We start from the raw sequence: 24150 nt of genomic DNA, 5'->3' as shown, positions 1-24150 counted from the left end.
TTAAAAATCTGTATTGCGCATGTTTGACGGTGAGCAGTCCAGACCATCTGCAATACAGATTTAAACGCAGATGGCGACCGCGGTCTGAGCCGGATTCTGTTGCGGACTCCTGCATGCGAATCCGACCTGTCTGTGTGAGACCGGCCTTATCCTGTAATATTTTGTAAATATCCTCTTTTTTTTGCATTGGACTATTGTATTTTGTTCAGTTCGGAGTTGGTGTATTATTTTCTTTGCATTTACAGCAATTTTCCTGTTCCTTCCCCGCTATCACTTGTTATTATACTTTGTTATACAGCTACTTAAATACCAATTATGTATGTAAATGAAGCCTTCTCTGAATGTAGGCTAATAGCCCAAGGCTATTATCTGAGCTCAGATTCTTTGTTCTCAAAGGGGAAACAATGCTATCAGCACTCCTCCTATTGCTGGCTGCAGACAAGGGGCGGGGAGGGGGCGGTTACTTAGCTCCGCCCCCTCCCATTGCAAACAGCTGGAGAGGAGAAAGGAGGTGAGCTGGCATGCCACCTAAACGGGCGCGCAAACGTTAGATTTGTGAGCCTGGTCACGCGTTTTTATGCCGCTGTCGGTCACACGTACAAACGCCTGCGCTGGTGGCAAAGAACCCTTAATTGAATGAGAGCAACTGAACAGTCTCTATTTAAACTCAGCAATTAGTGAATGAGACAATGATGATTTTTATGTCTGCAGAACTTGAACAATAAATGAAAAGCAAACAATTTTATTGCTCGGCGTTTGATCATTGGCTGCGTTTACACTGAACAATTATCCTTCATTTTCTCTCGTTTGAACAATTTTTTCTTGAATGATAATCCTTCCGTATAGAAACGGAGGTTTGCGGCCTCCACCGCTCCGGGCAGAGAGAATTATTACAGCCTCATCATGTAATCAGTGCCATTCTCTCTCCATCAAAATCCCAGCATTCTCGCATTACTGATGCGCTCAGGAGATCGATAGTAAATTCTCAGGATCAGATGTCGTCTTCTGTACAGGAAAAGTCATCTGCCTCTGACATCAGAACGCATTTGGTGTGATTTCTGGAGTGAGTCGCGTCCGCTCCATATGAATGAGCTGCGCATGGCCAGACTTATTGTGTTGGGGCAGACCTATAGGAATATATGGGATATCTCTACTGTTGTGAGGATTAGATTGTAGACAGTGAATTATTCATGTAAGGCATCTGATGTGTAAATGGAGGCAGTGAAACGCGTTGTTCTCTTTGATCACAGGCTCTGTACATGTTCTATGCCCTGGCGCTCGTGTGCGATGACTTCTTTGTTCCATCCTTGGAGAAGATCTGTGAGGTGAGTTGATGGATTAGCTATACCATCCTTTAAAGATCCCCATAGACCATTGTATTTTATATTGTGTATTCATGTTTTCGACATACTCCCACAAGTCCATGCACTAAAGATCAAAGCATACAGTGGTGTTCGTCCTGAACATTCCAGTTCATGAATAAAATGCCAAAACTGCAGTTAAGACCGACACACAAGCAATAACAATTTTTTGTGCCTAACAATCCAGGCTTCTATGCCATCTAGGGTTTGTAGATAGCTGTGCAACTACCGGTACACATAAGGACCTTATAGTAGCTGCCAGCGTTGGTTATCCCTGAGCATCTGTTACCTGTGCAGGAGATTTATCAGAATCCCTGACTGGCACTTTTTGAGACTGGTTACAAGGTGCAGTTGTGATAGGGCATTGCCATACTGTATTGCTCCTGTGTGCCTGGTCATTGTTGTTCACCTCTGAATCCACACAGGGCGGCATCAGATTTTCAGATAATTGGTAGAATTCCTTGCCATCTCACTGCTTCCCATTCATTACCTTCCCATAAGATGAATTTCGTGTTTGAAGCTGCGCAGATTTAGCTGCAGCTCAGAATCTCTGCAGGAGGTCGCCATATTGTCACTTAGTAATGAGAAGTGACAGGGGAAAGTAGGAACAAAGATTTGTAGATACCGTGGTGGTTGCTGACTGGAAATATGGCTGCAAAGACAACCAAGATGATGAACAGAGGAACAATCGGAGGTGGAAAACTAGCAGAAATGGTGGTATTAAAACATATGTTAACTGTTTTGTGGCTGGAAGGTTCAGAAAAAACACAATGCAATGTATGATTATAAAGCTTAAAGGGGTTTTGTCATCTAAAAAAAATAATAATTTTTTTTTATTCTATACTTACCTATTCCTCCCCAGGGAGCCTTCTTACTGCATCTTCTACTCACCGATCTTCTTCCAGCTCCTGCAGTCCCCCGGGTCACCTCACCGTAAGCTAGACGGATCCTCTTCTTCCTGTTGTGCAGCGGCTTTCTTCTTCCAGCAGGTCAGTGTAGGCTACGTCACTAGTGACACAGCATTCACTGACTAGCATGGAACGCTGATTGCTATGCTGGGCTAATACCGAGACTGCGGTGTCAATATAGAAACTCAAACTCTCGCAGCGAGACAGCGCATGCGCAGTTTCGGCATAAGCCTGGCATAGCACTCAGCACTCCCTGCTAGGCTTTGAACACTACGTCACTAGTAACATAGCGTACATTGCCCTGCAGGAAGCAGAATGCCGGCAACGTACGTAGCGTCACCGAAAGAAGAAGAATCCGGCCGGCTGGAGGTGAGGTGATCCAGAGACTGCAGGAGCCAGGAGAAGATCGTCGGGGAGAAGGTAAGGTAAGTAGACTGCTGGGGAGGAATAGGTAAGTATCGATTTTTTTTTTTTAATGACAAAACCCCTTTAATGCTGTACAATAAAGAGGTCTGCAACTTTCTAATACACTTTCTCACCACTTTGAACATATCTGCTTGCTTCAGTGAATGGTGACATTCACTGTTTACATCCGGAGGGGCAAAATCTGTACAAACTGAAAACTTCTCACAGTTGAAGATTTTTGATACAGTTCAATCCAGTCTAGAAAATCTTCTTTTAGGCTAACTTCACACGGCCGAGTGCGATATCGGGTCGTGATTCACTGCCATTCTCCCATTGCTGCTGGGCTGTGATGTGAGATCACGCAGCCAGACAGAACATGACGCAATTTGCTTCCCGTATAGGATTGCGTTGCTATGCAGGGAAAAAAATCTCTCATGTGTATGATCGCAATCAAAAGAATGGGGTTCATATTTGTGTGAGATTTGTGCATCTCACAACGCACAAATCTCACACGATTTTCTCGCCCATGTGAAGGCGGCCTCAGGTAGTAAGTCTAGACTCCAAATCGATGCATATAACCCGCATTGATATGTTGTAACAAACTCCTATTAGGATAGGAGATACATTTGTGTTAGGGCTTATTCACACAACCGATATTGTCGTGCTGGTTTTGTGCAACGCGATTCGCACAAAACTCGCATGAATATAAAATCCATTCTTTTGAACACCTTTTTAATAGGAACTTGCATGCAGTCAATGAGAAACTCTTGTCATCCTTTGGCGTGCGTGAAACACATACCTGAGGATCGCAATGTCACAGAAGTAAAAAAAAACACCTTGTACAAGCATAAAAAACACACGTTGGCAAGCACAATATTAAGCCAAGTTTCTCGGCACGATATCGCACTCGTCAATGTGAATGTAGCCTCATTGAAGGGCTCCTTCACACTGGCAAGAAAATCACACGATTTTCTCGCGATGCGACAGTGAGTGAAAACGCATGATTATGAAACCAACTACCGTCAGCCCCATTGAAAAAAGTGGGAGAACATCGCGATCTCCTGCTACGGCTGTAACAGCCTCGGCGGGGATGAAGGGAACCCCGCAGGGATGCAACGCTGTTTCTGTATGAAAATGCCACGCATTCAGGTGTTTTCAGAAGGATTGCGCGGGCAGTGAATCGCGGCCCAATATCGCTCTCAACAGTGTGCAGGAGTCCTTATGTTTATCTCGAAGAGGATTGTCTAGGCTGGATAGAATTTAACATATTTAAGGCCCAATGTCCACGGGCGGGTCAGATTCGGCATGTGGGAGCCCGCAGTGGAATCTGACCCTGCCCACGGCCAAGGACAGTGCTTAACCGTCTGGGTATTCTGTATGCCTGTCCGGGCCTTCTATTTTCTTCACTGCGGATGTGTGCAGAAGCGCCGGCCACCGCACATGCGCAGTGGGGTTGTTTTTCTTTAAAACTCTTAATTTCCCGCAGAATCCGCGGCCCATCCACAATTTAATTACGGATCGGAGGGAACCGCACTGAAATAGAGCATGCTGCGGTTTGTTTTCCAGACCTAAAGGTCCGCAAAAGAAATCTGTATGCTTTAATCCATGCGCAGATGCTCATGTCTTCCTATGGGCAGCTTGATTTGTGGATTCTGCAAAGCAGATCCGCCTGTGGACATTGGGGCTAATTGTGAGAATTATTAGTTCGGCCTCTAGATGTAAGCAAGAATGTTTACATTTACTGACAGCCAACTGAGATACTGAAAATGGTGCAGAAATTAAACACAACATCGTCTATTAGGGCTCATTCACATCCGCTCTATTGTTTTCCCTTTAGGCTCATCCCCATACATGGGGAAATGCTGTAGAATTTCCATTGCAGGATTCGCTGCAGACATTCCGCAGCATTTACAAACAAGCCACGTGGAGGATATTTTAAAAATCTCCTTCACAAGCTGCAAAAGTTTTCCCCAATGAATCCGCAGTGTTTTTGAGAAATGCTGTGGATTCTGCAGTATGCCTATTTATGCTGCAGATTTATTCGGAAATACAAGGGTTAAAATCTGCAGCATTTTCACAAGTAAATCCACAGCCAAATAATTTATGCATGAATTTGTCCACTGTGTATTGACTGCATAATTGCTGTGGGTTTTCCATTACTTAATGCACACAGTGATTATGCTTCCTGTGAAGGTTCTCATGCTGTTCCTTCTGAGGAGCACCCAAATGCAAAACAATGGTTCCTTTAAGTTCCCATTGATTTTACTCGAAACTGAAGGGCTTCAGTTCAGCTCAGTTCCCCTCCTTCCGTCTTATTTGCGTCTTAAACGTAAATAATAGCGCAAACTGCTGCATTATGGTTCGGTTGAAAAAAATGGAAAGCAAACGGAAATGACACGTACTTTTTTAACATAATAGTCGATGGAGGACGGAACTGAATAGAGTGGCTTTTGTATGCTTCCATTTTTGATGGCCATTTAACGGATCCTTTTTCAAATGGGCATGTACAGAAGGTTAGAGAGACAAAGGCCTCCTGCATACGGGCGGAAATTCCGCAGCAAGATTTACCGCAGAATTTCCAACTGTGCCCGCTGCCATAGGATTGCATTCGATAATTCAATGCTATGCAGACAGCCGCAATTTGACTGCGTGAAAACTCCTGCGGAAAACAAATGTTCTATTTCTGTGCGAGCCTCGCTGAGGCCTGTACAAAAATGTCACGGATGACGCGCCGGCTCTGCTCTGTGCATGTGCTGGCTGGGTGGCAGCCGGCACATAGCAGAGCGGAGGAGACGGCGGAGCAGGTGAGCCGCGGTGGTCACTGCAGGGGCACGGCTCGCACCCTGCTCTGGGAATTCTCTTCAGCGGGATTCGACCCGGCCGTCTGCAGGAGGCCAAAAATATATAAAAGAGATCCAATAAAAACGTCTGTGTGAACACATCCGTAACAATAAAAATAACAGTAAAGTGCCCTTTAAAGGGATTCTGGGGAGAAGTAAAGGAATAATAGAAATTCACAACGTGCAAAGACTACAAATGAAGGATTTTTTGGTACTTTTAGTCGAACATTGAAATAGAAAGAGAGTATAGATGGAAATAAGGCACGTGAACTCTCTAATTCCTGGCACCCAGGCTTTACGGGAACCTTGGAGTGTAACGCAGCATCTTTAATCACCAAATCTGTTGTGTTTGGAGCTTGTTCAGAATCTTAACAGTTGATCTTGAATTTATGCAAAAATATCAGAGTAACATGGGAACATATGCCGCCAGCTGCCTCCTCGGCTCCGTCAATCAAGCCTCATTTCCCAGAATCCTCTGATGCTTTGACTGACAGCTTTCGCTTGGCGGCTGGAACCTGGCATTGCCTGCACATCTGGGGATTGGTCTGCTGTGAATTGTTTCTGATTAATGAGCACATTTCTTACAGAGGCTGCACCTAAGTGGAGATGTAGCTGGGGCGACCTTCATGGCGGCAGGCAGCTCCACTCCTGAGCTATTCGCCTCTGTCATTGGTAAGTTTACAGTATGTATGTTCATCCTATGGACTCTCTGTGATCAATGATAGTAATTGGCTGGATAGGATAATAGTCAACAATGTTGTTTTCTTTCCAAATGTTTATACAGTTAAATTCCTTTAATCCAGCATCTTATAGTTCATAACGTATGACAACCCAGCACATTCTGAAGGTACTCTCCCTCCATACAATGAAATTTCTTTTAAAACCTAAAGGGGTACTAAGTTTTCAGCAATTTATGCTCATCTACTAGCTTCTGTTAGTCTCATCATTTCCTTAATATAATTGCATTACATTTTTGGTTGCTTTAACACTGTAAATCACATTTCAAGTGGCTGCCACTAGGGGGACCCCTCCAGCTTCTCTGCAATCCACTGTCTATCGTTAGGTACAGAGCTTCTATAATAACAAGGACATAGGGACATTTTCTTAGCAATGAAGGTAGGAGCTATCTGTGCTCTCACAGGCTGCAAGCTGACAGAACTACAGATGTGTCATTGTGCTAACCATCTCCTCAATCTCTGCCTCTCCTGGGAGGGTGTGTGTGCCTGTGTGCATACACATTATATTGAGTTTATTCAATATTTGTCAAGAATGCCTGAATTTTCCTGGAAGAGCAGAGGGGCACGCATGTAGATACTGCTCCGCTGATTGGACCACAAACTGCAATGCAGCATGGGAAGTCAGGGCAAGCAAGTGTAAGACAGTGAACTACTGGCAGAATACTAGGCTTGCTACATTCCCCCTCCCTGAAAGTGTATTGCAAACTGCAAAACAGCAGAAAAATGGGGAAGACCACCTGAAAATCAGAACTTACAGACATAAAACAGGGTACAAACATCAGCAAATGGTTGGGTAAGGAGAACCTGTCATGTTTTAGAAAACTTGTTGAAAACTCAGGAAATTTTTAGAATAGTGCACTGCTTGAATATTCTTAAACATATATTTATATATATTAAAATATATATTCTTCATATACTGCTGGGATCATGAGAACTGCGCATCTCAAGTACCCCAGTTAAATGGAGTAGCAGTGTGAATGTGTGAGCACCACTCCATTCACTATCTATAGAGATAGCCAAGCAAGGCACTCAGATATCTAGAAGTGGATGGAATGATTGTCACACATACACACCATGCTCCATTCACTAAGGAGGACTCGGGGTGTGCTGTTCTTTTGATCGCAGGAGGTCGCAGTGGTCAGACCTTTAACCATTTGCAATCCAATTTTGGATTGAGGGTTTCCTAGGGGGCTTTCTCTTTCTGCCATTATACAATGGCGCCATCTGCTGGCTAGAGTCAGTACTGCAATATGGGACATGCTGGAGAGGCCCCTGACAACAGAGTGGCCAGTAATATTCAGTAAGAAAACCCTGCCAGACGTTTTCCGACATCGGAGCTGTACAGCCTTCAATCAGAATGTCTTCAGACGTCAGACAGTGGATTGGAAAGGGTTAATAATCATAAATTTATAATCTACCCTGTGGATAGGTGATAAATGGTTTAGGGATTACTCCTTTAAAAAGGCAAACAACGATTTGGAAATGTTTGATAATCTGGAAGCTATTTACATATCTACTTTTATTTCATTCCGACACCTTCTGGCGGTTCATTATGTCTGCTTTTAATTCAGCTATAATTCAGAAATTCTGATGATTCTGTAACCTGAATCATCCAATCTCAGTCTAAAGGGATCGTTCCAAGATATTGTCACCTGGCGTTAATTGTTCAGGGACATCACATTGTAGTGTGAGTGCGCAGGCGAGAAAATCACACTCTGATGTTTGCAAAAAAAATGAGCAAACTGAGATTAAAAACCATCTTTGAGCCAACACTTATACACTGATATACACAACTACAGAGCTTTCTGTGAATGACATCCATGTCCTGAATCACATTTAGATTTATGGGAAGGAGTAGATCGCCCCCTGCTGCTCAGCACTGGAATAAGGTGGTAATTAGGTCCCCTGAATAAGAGGATCTAACAAAAATAGTGATATTTGTAACAGGCCCTCTTATATCCTACAAAAGTTGTTGAAAAACATCATTTTAATCAGATTATTGCAGTTAAATAATCACAACCATCTCTCTCTGTTTTTTGTAGGCGTTTTTATCACCCACGGTGATGTTGGTGTTGGGACCATTGTTGGTTCAGCTGTATTTAATATTTTATGTATAATTGGTGTATGCGGAGTTTTTGCTGGGCAGGTAAAAAATTATTTATCTATCTCTTTCCTATCTATCTATCTATCTATCTATCTATCTATCTATCTATCTATCTATCTATCTATCTATCTATCTCATATCTATCTCATATATATCTATATCTATCTATATCTATCTATCTCTCTCTCTCTCTCTCATATCTATCTCATATCTATCTATCTATCTATCTATCTATCTATCTATCTATCTATCTATCTATCTATCTATCTATCTATCTATCTATCTCCTTACCTATCTCTCTCATTAACCCTTCCCTGTTTTTCCAGGTTGTGCGCCTGACGTGGTGGTCATTGTTCCGGGACTCCATGTACTACATCTTAGCAATAATAGCGTTAATAATCGTAAGTGATGTCTATTCTGGTCCTACATATTCATGGTTATATTTCCAGAGTTTGTCAGATGCACTGTGCTGAATGTGATATTATCCAGAACAGATTTTCATGCATAATTAATAGCTAGGCATCCAGGAGTATGCATTCAGTGCACACACCCAAAGTCAAACATGTCCAAAGCAGAATTAATTGCCTCACTCCCCATCGCGGCGAAAGCGGGTTCAACCCCCTCTTGTTATATCAGCAGAGAAGGGAGTAAAGCAATACTGGGTTCTAAAGGGTATAACTCAGACAGTATTATTTTAGGGAATTGTTATTTAATAAATTGCCTTATTGCTGCTGATGTTTAATAGAATATGAGCCTATGTTAAGAAATGCCAACAATGCCCAGCATGAATCCAACTTAACGGTTGCCCCTGTGGCCCCTTTACGTTATATTGGACCCATTGTCTACCAGGATGTGTTATCTTCAAATTTCAGTTGCATATGAAGGTTTCTTGAATTGTTTCCATTGAGTCTTATTATAATTTGTCTTCTCATTTTATCTCTTTCAGTTTATTTATGATGAAGTTATTGTTTGGTGAGTACTATAGCGCAGACCCCATATCTCATTACAGGTGGAGTCTGCACTCACCTGAGCTGCACTCTCCACTCCAAATCTGCTGAAAACTTTATCAGACTTTTCCTCTTTGGTTGTTTTGACTCATTTTTGACTTTTTTATTTTGGGTAGCATATAAAAAATTTGTTGAATGGAACCAATCAATGAGCAGGTTAGCCGCTGCTGCGGACTTATTATAGATTTCTTTTATTTTAATTAGAAAAGTAGTATAATACAGGATATAAATCAGGATCAGTACAGGATAAATAATGTAATGTATGTACACAGTGACTCCACCAGCAGAATAGTGAGTGCAGCTCTGGAGTATAATACAGGATGTAACTCAGGATCAGTACAGGATAAGTAATGTAATGTATGTACACAGTGACTCCACCAGCAGAATAGTGAGTGCAGCTCTGGAGTATAATACAGGATGTAACTCAGGATCAGTACAGGATAAGTAATGTAATGTATGTACACAGTGACTCCACCAGCAGAATAGTGAGTGCAGCTCTGGAGTATAATACAGGATATAACTCAGGATCAGTACAGGATAAGTAATGTAATGAATGTACACAGTGACTCCACCAGCAGAATAGTGAGTGCAGCTCTGGAGTTCAATACAAGATGTAATTTAGCATCAGTACAGGAAAAGTAATGTAAATAAAACAATCACAGCACAGATTTAATTTCTTATTTTTCTCTTAAGAAATGCAAGTTGTGCTGTGAATAGTTGCTATGGGCAACAAAGAAAGTTTTTACTTCTGTATGGTTAAAGGGGTTATCTGGTTACCAGACAATATTTCCCCTATAATACCAACTGTGTTAAAATAACAGAATCTGCTGTCGTCATGTGATATCATCAGATATCCCATGATGGCTGCAGCGTCACCACCGTTTCTCCTTTCCTCAGTGTTCACATCCTGGTCACGTGATATTTAGTGACATCATCTTCCACAACAAACATCGGGGGCACAGCGGGGTACAGTACTGGATCGCCATCTCAGAGGATTGATTTTGTTATTTTAGCACAGTTGGTGGAATAGAGGGAATGCTGTCCAGTAAGCGGTCAACTTCTTTAAATCCCCTTGTAAAAGTATAAATAAAAGTTTCAGAACATTTTTTAAAACATATCTAAAAAATATGAAAAGTTAAAAAAATGCCTAAAATAATAATAATTTTTAAAAAAGCATATATTGTATTGCCACGTCTCTAAAAGTATAAAATATTACATTATTTATCGTGCGGGTGAATACGATAGAAATGCACAAATGCCAGAATCGCTATATTTTGCTCACCTCATCTCACAACAAAAATGGAATAAAAAGTGATCAAAAAGTCATATAGACCATAATTCGGTAAACTACAGCTCGTCCTACAAAATCCAAGGGCTCACACAGCTCCATCAACAGGAAGATAAAAAAAAGTTATAGGAGTTATAGTTTTTCAACAGGTTGGAGGTCGCTGATGTAGAATTAATCCCTTTAGGATCTGTAGCACTACAAGTCCCAACAGTCACATCGAGTCGTCTGAAGGGGCCAGGTCTGTATGTCACCGTGTTACTACATTTTGTGACGCAATTGTTTATTGTGATTTGCAGGTGGGAGAGTCTGATACTAATCATCATGTATCTGATTTACATACTCATTATGAAGTAAGTGTATTCATTTAACAATATTTTATTCCAGTTGTCTTCAAGCATGTTGGGAGTTGTAGTTTTGCAAGGGTTGAAATGCCACAGGTTGGTGCCCAATATTTCTCATCCTAGTTTCTTAGTAGTTCTGTCATTGACTTTGAGGGACAAGCCTTGCAGGGGAAGCTACTACAGCAATAGATTCCACTTTATTTAATATTTTAAGGACCACTACACCAAAACTGTTAAAGTCCAGAAACCTCCTTGTCCCCATGTTATTGCTTTATCTCCAGTGCTGGGTGTGTGTACACATAGATGATTGCTCCTAGTGTTCTAATATCACTTTTGTTGTCTTCCATATGCTCTAATTTAAGGAGAAGTTGTCCCTCTAATTTACCTAATATGTCAACTTCGATGTGTTGCCTCATTGTTCCCAGGGTCTAATTTATCCTCCACCAGCTGGTAGATTGTAATAGCTGATCATACATTCTACATTGGCCCTTGGTCACTGCCAGAGTGGTCAGTCCCCCTAGCTGTGTTCTTGGGGGCATTTGTTACTTTACTTAAACCATACTAGAAGGGAAGGAGTTAATAGCAACTGATTAAGAGAGGATACTGAAAGTGTGAGCACTGCACATCAGTCTCCTTAGGGGATAATCACTTATAATCTGTGCCGCCCAATCACAAGCTTGGGTTTGGGATCACATGGTTATTACCAAAGATTAGACACTTTGTATTCATTGAGTAACAGATTAAGATCATTGCTGTAATATAGTCTAATGTCTGTAATACTGCAGAATATCAAAATATATTTTATAGTCTTCTGTCTGTCTATCTAACAGTTATCTATGTCTGTCTGTCTATTTTATCATCTGTAATTTATCCGAAGCAGGTTGAGTGGGTGCCCAGCGGAGATAAGCAGGGACCCTGAAGAGTTTAGAACTGCTTTTTGCTTGTCTTTTTGCAGTACACATAGCAATGTCAGTACCTCGTTTGGACCTGGCAATCACACCATTGCTGAATGTCCTGCTGGGTCTTAGTAGATCCAGATTGGCTCTGCCAGAGACTAAGGCCCCCTGTCCTCGGCAATTTGCAGCATGCTGCGAATTGCCCCAATTCTCCGCAGTCAGCCTATCTATCAGATTAGGCTGACTACCGGAGATTCGTCTGCGGCTCCTGCTCCCAGGCGGCGGCTCCCGCAGCAGAGCTCCGCCACGGGATACCGCAACACCCGTGGACAGGGGGCCTAATGGTACAACAAGGAGCTGTTTCTCCTGTAATTGCGAAAATTTATAAATGCCCCAGTGACAGTAGAAAACTGCAAAGTAAAGGAAGATTATACAGTCAGGGATCCTCTTACTCTATCTATCTATCTATCTATCTATTTATTTATCTATCTCATAGTTATCTATCTGTCTATCTCATATCTATCTATCTATCTATCTATCTATCTATCTATCTGTCTATCTCATATCTATCTATCTATCTATCTATCTATCTATCTATCTATCTATCTATCTATCTGTCTATCTCATATCTATCTATCTATCTCATATCTATCTATCTATCTCATATCTATCTATCTATCTATCTATCTATCTATCTATCTATCTATCTATCTATCTATCTATCTATCTATCTATCTATCTATCTATCTCATAGTTATCTATCTAATTAGGAACATAATAATACAAACAATGCAGTCACCATATAATAGTCAGATACCACTTCTACACAGTGATAGTGATTACAGTGCAGTTACCTCCAGTAATCACAATTGACGTCTTTCATGATTAAAGTCTTCCACTTTTCTTCTTTTTTATCTGGGCATATCCTGGATCCTCATAATCTTCCCTCTCTTCTTCAACATTCTTAGGGCTCGTTCACATCAGTTCACTTTTCACGCTCTAATAGCATCACAAAATAATCAATCGTCTAACGCTCGGGAGAAAATAGCGTGAATGGGCGATTTCCAACTATTACGTCTCAAACCTAATTAGCAGTGAAATTGCCTGTTTACGTGATCGGGAGCTGCATGATGCGTGTTATCCAGCTCCCATAGGAGTCTATGGAAACTCCTGCGCATCATGCACCAAAGATAGGTCAGGTCCTATTTTTTCTCGCAGCACAGACCTTAGATGTGAGCTTTGCAGTCGCATGTCCTGTATTTGTTAGGTGTGAATTTTTGTGCGTCTAAAATCCCTTCATGTGAACGTTTCCTTGGGAAACCATTGGTTCTATTAGACGGATCTTTTCATGCGCCCATACTGCACTAAAACTACGCTTGTGTGAAGAGGCCTTAGGGTGTGTTTAAATGGAGCAGAAATGCTGCAGAATGTACACAACGGAAATGGAGCTGCCAAAAAAGGCAGGGCGGAGGGAGTTTAGCAGCGTCTCCCTCCCCCTTCTCTCCTCCTCTCTGCCGCAAGGCAAGGAGCGGAGGGGCAGGGAAGGGAGAGGGAGTTTAGCAGAGATGTTGCTAAACTCTCTCCCACTTCCATTTTTTGGCAGCTCCCATAGGCTCCCATAGGAGTCTATGGAACCAGCCGCTGTATTCCAGCCGGAAGATTCCAGCTCATTCGAATGAAGCCTTAGACTATGTTTACAACTTTGCTGACTGTTTCCAGTAACAAGCAGCAGAATTGGAGTATCATACAGATTCTAACTTTTTAAAAGCTGCCTATGTGCAATGGGGTTTATTTACTAAGGCCGCTCTCACACTGGATGCTTTTTACCGCGATTATCGCAGCATCCCGAATGCCGCACTAACCGTGGTACAAGGTCACCATTGATCTCAATAGGGCTTTGCAGTCAGCACTTTCTGCTCTATTATGTTTATTTCATGGTTTTTAATGCACCTCATCACTCATCACAGTCAATGCCATTCCCCCTTTTTCCGACAAACTGGAAAAACTGTCCGAAAGTGTCACATGATAAAGGTGGTGCAAGCATGTAAGACGGTTTTCTGTCGTAATTTGCGCCAGAAAACTGCCGTATTTTAAATAGTAAATAAGCCCCATTGTATCCAGATATGTAACCTGCTCATAAGGCCTTGTAATCCCCATTTGTGACAGGATTGTAACTGTTCCTCTTGTTTTGTGAAAGATACAATATGAAAATGCAGCACATGTTCACTATCAAACGCAAGAATCTAGGGAACGGCTGCACAATTGGGAGTGAGCTGCAAGACGGTAATGTGTATTGTGACTCGCTGTGTGATGACCCCACAGTCCCCCTGTTGTGGAAAGGTAAGGGTAAGCAGACCGGAGAAAACCACAGAGATATCTGTAAGATTCTGGACACTGAGGGGTTACAGGGTGTAAAGACACGGGCGATATTAGCCTTTCTGCAGGACATTGTACCCCCTTCCCCACGAACTTAAAGGGGAAAGCCACGGTGCCGATAAAGCACGGGGACCTGCACTATGCCCGTTGCTTGATCCTCAGATCACAATCAAAATGATGATCTCATGAGTAGTGGATGTCCTGAAATTTCACCAACACTGCTCAGTCTGTGTCGTGGGCAATATCTGTTCGTTAAGGTGCATTTAGATGGGACGATTTTGGTCAAAATATCACTAATTCACTCAAATTTGAACGATAATAATTCAGTGTAAACACACCCAACATTTGAACAATGAATGATAATTCATTCACTCATTGTTCATTTCATGCAAGCATGAAAATCATCATTGGTTTGTTCGCTAATTGTTCGGTTTAAATACTGATCACCCCGTCGTTCCCATTCACTTGTACAATGAATGTCATTGACTAAATGATTTAGCAAGTGAATGATTTATCTGCCTGTATAAACAGGCTGTATGAGCAAACAATAAATCACTACATGTAAGAGCAGCCTTAGAAATCTCAGATCTTCCTTTCTTGTGCTGCAGTGAATGTGACATCAAGTGCCTGAGAAGAGACTACAGCGCTCATCCAAGCGCTATGGCTTCTTCAATCAGTTGATTGGTGGTGATTCCGAGTGGCGGATTCCCACCGATCAACTGTTGATGACCTGTCCTTAGGATTGCTCGTCAATACTTCAGTCATGGAAAACCCCTTTAAAAGCTTGTTGTATCCTATTTTATATTGACTTCAATAATAAAACAGTATGTAGTGAGCTCCCCCTAGTGGTGACTTCAGGAATATAGAATTTTATCACAAAGGCTGCCTGTCCACAGGCGTTTTTGCATTACATTCCCCGCTGCGATGATCCGGGAGCGGGGAACGCAGTGCACGCTTTCCATAGCGTTGCTATAGAAAGTGCAGCCCCCCCCCTGTCCACGAGCGGAGAACCATAGCGATTCTCCGCTCGCAGGCGGCAAATCGCAGCATGCTGCGAATTGCAGCGATTCTCCACGGTAAGCCTATCTGTCAGATAGGCTCATCGCGGAGATCCGTCAGATGGCTCCTGCTCCTGGGCGGCGGATCCCACGGCGGAGATACGCCGCGGGATATCGCAACGCCCATGGACAGACAGCCTTAAAGAGAACTGGTCACCTCTGAACAGTAGCATAAAATAAGTAATGGTACTATTCAGGAAGGTGACAGAGAGCCGGTTGATATATTTTTTATACTCGCCTGTTCCCACAGTGCCCCCCAATGAAGTCTACACACGGTACGAAAATCTGACTCTTTTCCCCATAGACTTTCAGCACTACTCTCTCCCGTAGATGCACAGCACAAGAGTCAGATTTTCTGCTGTGTACACACTTCACTGGGGGACACCAAAGGAATGGGGGGGGGGGGGGGTTGTTAAAAAATACAGGAACGTTAAACACTGAACGATTAGTCCACGATAACTGCATGATTCTTAACGAAAATTGTGCAGTCCAAACACATTGCCCGATGTCACCAGCTCGTTCGCTTGGGCAAACGAGAATCATGGCCCATGTAAAAGGGGCATTAGTTTATGGTGCTGTTTAGAGTTAATAGGTTCCCTTTAACTCTGTGTCTATGTAGGGAATAGGGAGCTCAGGGAAAATATAGTATAGCAAGGCGAGTGTTCTGGCTCAGAAAGCTTTGGACCCCCCTTATGATGTTCATGAGACACCCCCTTTACTCCTTCCCACCCCTGACGTGATAGTATGCCATGGTAAGTGATTTGTTCCTGCAAACCAGCATCCTATTATGTCATAGTAATGGTGCGGGCACAGGGGCTATGCCCTGTATGCTGGCTGGAAGTACCAAAGGTAACATAACGGTCCAGCCATTCGCAAACATGCAGTAACTCTCAGCAAATTCCAGTTTCCTAATACCAAGAACCAGCCATAAAAATAGAAACTAGAAACTGAACTTGCGTGAATTTATCATAAGGTAAAAATAGATGACTCCAGTAAAGGCCACCGATGGTCGTGAGTAATGAGGGCAAAGTTAGCATTGTAGAAGAAGCTTCCTCTCTATGAGGAAATGTTCGCCTTGTAGAAACTTCTGTAGAGCGTGGGAGTTAGCAGCCCCTTCTGCACAATGTCTCCACTGGTGGTCTGTATGAGCTGATTCTCTGTGAGCACCAATTATGGAAGTACAAAACTATGTAATGCATGTGATGTACAGCAGGGGGAGCTCTTCAGCTAATGCTATGAGACTGCAAGATAAATAGATGCTGGAAATCTATAGCAGTCTTTTTTGGACTCTTTAGGGCCCTTTCACACGGGTATATTTTCAGTCTGCACTACGTCCATATTTTTTACAGACAGCATACAACACCATTAGCATGTCCTATTTTGGGCCATATTACGGACCTTAGGGCTCCTGCGGATGAGCATGGCGTTTTACGCTCGCAGAGCATGACGTAATTGCGCACTGAATGAAGTACTATCACGTCCTCTCACAAGTGTAACCATGCTTCTTTACTATAAGCGTTGCGGAATAAGTTGGCGCTATACAAATAAAGATTATTATTATACTTTTATGCGCTGCTGGGCCTGTTCACCACGGCACAGGACAACCGCGCCGTGTTTGAAGAGGTGGGGCAGCCTACTCAATAGGCAGGCCAGCTGACTTGGTAGGTGGGCCAGCCTACTTAGTCCTTAGTGTTGATTAACACTGTAGAATTGCGCACCCCATAGACTCCAATAGGCCTCGGGTACACAAATACGCACAAAATAGAGCATGTCACGTATTATTTCACCCGACGGAAATGCGGGCGCAAAAAATGCTCCATGTGAGGAGCCCTTTTAAATCAATGGGTTTTAATGGATGCAGTTTCTGCAACCAAATTTCTGCGTGCAAAAACGGGTGCAAAATCGCCGGTCTACAGGAGGCCTAAGGGCTTAAACAGATGAATGTATGTGCAAATACACTTGCTGCAACGGAGCATATTTGCACATGAACAAGTTATAAGTCTTCATTTTTTCTATAGTTCAAACCCAGCGCTATTGTGCGTGCAAAAAAAAAGAAAATCAGAAAGCTAGGTCAAGATCCACATTTTCATGCACATATAAAAAACATGAGTGAGAATTCTCTCATGCATAGGAATTGCGTGCAAGGAACATGCTAATGAGAATGAGCCCATTGAAATCAATGGCTTCGCTGCGTCTTGTGGGTGTAATTGTCACATGCGCAAAAAGCTCTGCAAACATGTTCGTCTGTTTATGCGCAAAGTCAGACGGCCGTAGGCGCAACTACACTCGCTGCTACGGAGCAAAGTTGCGCCTGAACAATGGATATTTCTTCGCCTTTGCCGGCCTTTCAAACTCCGTGGCAGAGCACAAGAGTTTGAAAAAAATTGCAGCAAGATAGGTGCTGCACGATCTTTCCTGCACATAGTATTCACTACGTGGAAAAAGATAGGGCATGTCCTATCTTTTCTCGGCCGTAGTATGAGGGTGATTACTCACTAGCGTTTTTTTTCCGCTGCAAATTTGCTGCGTTTTTTTTTCCTATTGTCAATGGGACTTCCTAATGTTAAAAAAAACGCAACACGACGCAACGCAACTTTGCGTTTTTAATATTAGAAAGTCCAATTGGAAATTGGAAATAAACGCACCGAATTCGCAGCGGAAAAAAAACACTAGTTGGTAGTGACCCTTAACTGGCAAGAAAACAGCTAGTGAAAAGGAAACCACTGAATTCCATTGAAATCAGTGGTTTAGTTTTGGCTCGTTGTGCGGCTGTGATTATCATGGCTGCATATGGGGAGTAAAAATGTGTTTTTGCCCTAAGGGGACAATAATCCTGCAGTCCTCTCTAATCTATATTGTTCCCGGGTATCAACCTTTTCTCCATTAAAAAGAGTTGATTTGGACTAAGGGGGTCCCTGAAAGGAGGGGGGTTCTTTCTATTTGCTGAGCATAACCTATGAGAAGTTCTCAAGACCACTAATCCTCCTTAAGTATAATATCGCCCTCACTCCACCTCCACATTGCAATCTCCTCTTTACTTGAGTCTTCTCTGTTAACCCTTAATGTTGCCTTCTATCTAATGTGTCGACTTTGCTAATCAATTTATAACACAACTAACAAAGTGGGAAATCTCATGTAGATTTTTCCCTTTAATCTCCAATAACACTAGCCCTCTGTCTATAACATTATATCTCCTGTCTGCTTATCCCTGCGGTGGTGTTAGTTTCTCTGTGTTACAGTACATGCCTGGCACGCTTATTGCATAATTTCATCGCTTTAACTGCCTACTTTAAGGGATTTTCTACTTTGAAGGGGTTATCCTAAGATAACCCAGGCGCTTGTACTTTAGTAGTCCCATAGAGATGAAAGGAGCGGCAGCGTGCATGCTCAGCCATTGCTCCACTTACATGAGGGGACACAGAGCGCCTGTTTTCATGACCAGTGAATAAAGAATAACTTTAAATCATGGGTTAACCACTTTAAGGATATGGCTAGACACAAACTTGAAGTAGTTGAGGCTAAAGAATTACATGGAATTATGCAACCAGCTGACAATTTTGTTTTCTTCTGCAGTTTAAAAAAAATCTTGCAACTTTTTTCCCCATAGAATCACGAGAAATTGTACATATGTTGCCTGCAGCTGCCCAATGACTAATGTCAGTGCCGCTTCACTGGAAGATCATTTTTGAAATAGTGTATTTTAACCCTGACGTAACTTTTACTAAGTAGATTTCTACACTTCCATGTTTCATTCTGCACTCATTAGTGATACATTTCCGTAATCTGTATCTAAAACTCAGATGTAGAAACCATTGATGATTGTAAGCTCTTCCCTGAACATCGGTGACTACGACACTTTCTAAAGAATTTAACCCTTTTTTTCCTGTTTACAGTTAGGGTAGAGCAGCAGTTTCCCAGCAGAAATTCGGTGGTGATGGTAGATGAGATCATCTGCTCCAGCCCCCCAAAGTATCGTTTTCCAGAGGCCGGATTGCGCATCATGATCACCAACAAGTTCCCACCAAGGACTAGGCTAAGAATGGCGAGCAGGCTTATTATTAATGAGGTATCTACTTTTTTTTGCGTATTATTTTTGCCTGTTATTTAGCCATCTTTGTACATGTTGGCAGTAATTATTTAGATTGATAATACTGGGGAGAGATGATACTGTGGGGTACTGGTTATAGGTGTAGTGTCCAGTATTAACCCTTAATGTACACTGACATGCCAAAAGTCATGGGACAGAAACTAATATTGTATAGAACCACCTCTAGCCCAGCAAAGTGCTACAATGCTCAATTGGGCTCAGGTCAGGTGAACGTGTAGACCCCACCATTTATAGGAACTCTACAGAATACGCCTCGAATCATTTCTGGACAACTTGGGCCCGATGGTATGATGCATTATCCTGTTGTAATATCCAAGCATTATAGGGATATGTTGAGTCCATGAAGGGCTGCAAATTATCACCAAACAGTAAAATATAGCGGGCACTGGTCAATTACCTTTTTAGCTGCAGCAGTGGACCCAAAAAATGCCATGAGAACACACCCCACACTAGGGGGTCTACACCAGGCACAAACTGTACCATCAGCCTGAAACAATTGGTATCCAGACTTGTTGTACCACCGCACTTGTTGTTAGTTCTCTAGGGTTCAGTTGACAAACTCACAAGCCCAAGTGAGGCGCTATGTCCAGTGTCATAGTGTATGGCCTCCTGCACACAGGCGGAAATTCTGCTGCCATAGGATTGCATTAGAAAACGCAATCCTAAGCAGACGGACGATTTGTCCACGTGAAAACACGAGCGGAAAACATATCGCGGCATGTTCTATTTCTGTACGGGTCTCACAGAGGCCTGCACAGAAATGTCAGTAGTGCCAGGCCGGCTCCGCTCTGCGCATGCGCCGGCTGGCCGGCAGCCGCCACTTCACAGAGCCGGAGCCCCGGGAGCAGGTGAGACCTGCACTGGTCTCTGCAGGGGCGCGGGTCGGATCCCGCTGCGAACCGACCCGATTGTCTGCAGGCAGCCTATCTGGTGGGTTAATTGCTCCTATATCCAATGGAAGTCAAAGAACTCTGCATTGACCAGAGACATATGAGTGTGGGGCTTCCTGCATTAAAAGTGGATGTGATTTTTGCCACAATTGCTTGTCTGCACAGACAACGATCATTACGTCCCCATAAGTAGCCACCATGCTGTCCACTGTGGGTGGTGATGCCTTCAATGATGTTTTCTCAGTACAATTGTGACACTGTGGATTGAGTTGGGAGGGGTAACATCACTCCTTAGGGAGAGCACCAAGAAGGTGAGTGAGGAGACTTATGAGCCCATCTATGCTCCACTGGGTAATATGTGAATAAGGAAAATGGAACAACACCTCAACAGCGCCACCTATTGGATGGAAGCATTTCTTCAAATCAATGCCTGACCCTTTAGGCCTCATGTCCACAGGGAAAATCAGGCCCGCTCCGGATTCTCCATGGAGAATCCGTAGCGGGTCCCTCCTGCCCCGCGGACATGAGGCATAAAAATAAGAATTAACTCACCTCTCGCCCGCTCCGGATCTTCCCTTCGCCGCGGCTTCATCTTCTCTCCGTCGCGGCCGGATCTTCTTTCTTTGGCCCGGCGGATGCGCAGGGCACGTCGGTTGCGTGCCCCGCGCATGCGCCGGCCCGAAGAAAAAAGATCCGGCCGCGACGGAGAGAAGATGAAGCCGCGGTGAAGGGAAGATCCGGAGCAGGTGAGTAAATTCTGATTTTGGTCTTCCGCGGATCCGGACGGCTTCCATAGGCTTCAATAGAAGCCCGCGGGAGACCCGCACGAAAATGGAGCATGGTCCAGATTTTTTCATGCTCTATTTTTTTTTTTTAAATAGTAGATAAATACCCGCGGGTGGTCGATGCATCCCTATGGCATGCGGATCCGCGGGCAGGAGAAGAGTTAAAATCCGCGACGGAGAGAAGATGAAGCCGCGGCGAAGGTAAGATCCGGAGCGGGCGAGAGATGAGTTAAATCTTATTTTTATGCCTCATGTCCGCGGGGCAGGAGGGACCCGCTACGGATTCTCTATGGAGAATCCGTAGCGGGCCTGATTTTCCCCGTGGACATGAGGCCTTATACAGGTCTGTAGAGCAATGATTGGGAATTGAAAACCAAGCCAGAATCCATACACAGACAGCTGTTTCGGGGTTTTTGCCCCTCATAAGTGTGCAGTAAGATCCTGGCTTGGATATTGAGAGGCCTATGATGTGGGTCGGGTATGGATTCTAGCTTGGTTTTCAATTTCTAACCATTGCTCTACAGATCTGTATAAAAGGTCAGGCATTGATTTGAAGAAATGTTGCCATCCAATAGGTGGCACTGCAGGGGTATTGTACCATCTTCCTTATTTGCATATTACGCAGAGGAGCATGCATGGCCTTATAAGTTTCCTCACTCACCTTCTTTGTGCTCTCTCTAAGGAGTGATGTTACCTCTTCCGACCCACATCATAGGCCTCTCTCTAGCTAAGCCAGGATCCTACTGCACACTGAAGAGGGGCAAAAACCCAGAAACAGCTGTCTGTGTATGGATTCTGGCTTGGTTTTCAATTCCCAATCATTGCTCTACAGACCTGTATAAAGGGTCAGGCATTGATTTGAAGGAATTCTACCATCCAATAGGTGGCGCTGCAGAGGTATTGTTCCATCTTCCTTACTGTGGATCGAGGAATGTTAAATGTCTACACAACTTCGAAAATGGAATGTCCTGTCTGTCTGGCACCCAGTATCATTTCTTGTTTGAACTCCGATAATTCAATTCGCCTTGACATGAGCTTGAAGGTCAGTGTTCAACCTAACCCACAAGATAACATCTCACAACTTATACAGGTGTGGGCATTCCCAAGCCGTCACCTGAGGTAACAGCACTTCAAAATCAATTTACATGCTACTATCCCATGACTTTTGCCATGTCAGTGTAAATGCATGGATCCTTTCATAATGCAGTAAATGTGCCATTATTTTCTTTTCCGTAAGTTCTTCAACTTTTATCATGTTTTATCATTTTTTTTTTGAGTTGTATTAGCATTGAGATTATTTCACTATACAATCTACTGATGTATTCCCAACTAGACTGTCTCTCCTTTATGTATGAATGAGTGGATAAAATATAGTCCTGCAAAGGTGGTACTTGAAGCTCCTGGGCCCCAGTTTACAGGATGCCACACTTACCATGTGCCTTTTGCAGTACTATTGTCTTATCAAATGGCAGAGAGAACTTTATGTACCCTTAGTTACCAGGGCTTGGTGCAAATGTTATTTCTACACCCCTTATAGCTATGCCCCTATAGTTTAGACCAGTGGTGGCGAACCTATGGCACACGTGCCAGAGAGGGCACACAGAGCCCTCTCTGTTGGCACGCACGCAGATAGCTGCTCACCACGATAGTGATTACCAGCCAGGATGCCGCAGCTCCCTACCCAGTAATCACTCAGCGGCGCTGTTAGCAGCGCTGCTACAGGTGCACATACTGTCGGCAGTGTGTGCACCTGGGATCTTCCTTCCCTGACCTCTCCTCCTTGGTTCCGCAGGAGGAGAGTAGAAGGGAGGAGGAGAGCTCACACTTCTGTCCACAGCAGCGCCAAGAAGAGGAGCAGAGGTGCTTCAATGACAAGGAGAGGGTAAGTATATGATTCTCAGGGGAACAGTATTACTACTGGGGCCACTGTGGGAGTTACCATTACTTCTGGGGCCAATACAGGGGTCACTATTACTACTGGGGCTACTGTGGGAAGAGGTCACTATTACTACTGAGGCCAATATAGGGGACACTATTACTACTGGGGCTACTGTGGGGGTTACTATTACTACTAGGGCCAATATAGGGGTCACTATTACTACTGGGGCTACTGTGGAGGGGGTCACTAATACTACTGAGGCCAACATAGGGGACACTATTACTACTGGGGATACTGTGGGGGTTACTATTACTACTGGGGCCAATATAGGCAAACTATTACTACTGGGGCTACTGTGTGGGGTCACTATTACTATTGGGACTACTATGGGGATTACTATTACTACTGGGGCCATTATGGGGACACTCTTACTACTGGGGCTACTGTGGGGGTCACTATTACTACTGAGATAAATATGGGGGACACTATTACTACTGGGGCCACTGTGGGGTTAATATTATTACTATGGCTAATATAGGGGGACACTATTACTACTGAAAACAATATAGGGGACACTATTTCTACTTGGGCTACTGTGTGGGTAACTATTACTACTGAGGCCAATATAGGGAACACTATTGCTACTGAGGCCACTGTGTGGGTCACTATTTGTACTGAGGCCATTGTGGGGGACACTATATTACTACTGGGGCTACTGCAGGGGTCACTATCACTACTGAGATCAATATTGGGGACACTATTACTACTGGGGCCCATACAGGGGTCAATATTACTAATGAGGCCACTGTGGGGATCACTTTTACTACTGGGTCTAGTATAGGGGTCAATATTACTACTGAGGCCACTATGGGTGTCACTATTAGTACTGGGTCCGATATAGAGGTCACTATTACTACTGGGGCTACTGTGGAGGTCACTATTACTACTGGGGCTGATATAAGGGACACTTTTACTACTAAGGCCAATCTGCACATGCAAGCTGACTCAGGGTATGTTTACACATGGCAGAAATGTTGTGGAATGTTTGCAGGGGAAATTTCCATGGCAAATTATGTAGCATTTCCGCATCCAAAAAACAGTCAAAATTCACACTATTGGTGTGGATTTTGACTGGAAATTAGCCACGTATCTGCAGCTGATTTCATA

At 43.4% G+C, this 24150-nt stretch overlaps 1 protein-coding gene across 3 annotated transcripts in view; it reads left to right on the top strand.

Moving 5' to 3' along the window:
- SLC24A4 (solute carrier family 24 member 4) overlaps positions 1–24150 on the top strand; it is a 90530-nt gene that overhangs the window by 57795 nt on the left and 8585 nt on the right. Inside the window, exons 4-12 of one of the 3 annotated variants that reach the window (XM_066607532.1) lie at positions 1251–1325; positions 6102–6186; positions 8294–8397; positions 8682–8756; positions 9302–9327; positions 10947–11000; positions 14085–14227; positions 19215–19387; positions 22897–22986. In XM_066607532.1, the coding sequence (XP_066463629.1) occupies positions 1251–1325; positions 6102–6186; positions 8294–8397; positions 8682–8756; positions 9302–9327; positions 10947–11000; positions 14085–14227; positions 19215–19387; positions 22897–22986 (825 nt within the window). Of the gene's footprint in view, positions 1–1250; positions 1326–6101; positions 6187–8293; positions 8398–8681; positions 8757–9301; positions 9328–10946; positions 11001–14084; positions 14234–19214; positions 19388–22896; positions 22987–24150 lie in introns of all 3 variants that reach the window. The other 2 variants (XM_066607534.1, XM_066607533.1) reach the window with 2 other exon arrangements.

Source organism: Eleutherodactylus coqui, chromosome 6, assembly GCF_035609145.1.
Source record: "Eleutherodactylus coqui strain aEleCoq1 chromosome 6, aEleCoq1.hap1, whole genome shotgun sequence".
NCBI lineage: Eukaryota > Metazoa > Chordata > Amphibia > Anura > Eleutherodactylidae > Eleutherodactylus > Eleutherodactylus coqui.
Note: the sequence above shows the minus strand (reverse complement) of the source record. Positions and strands in the feature narration are given on the sequence as shown.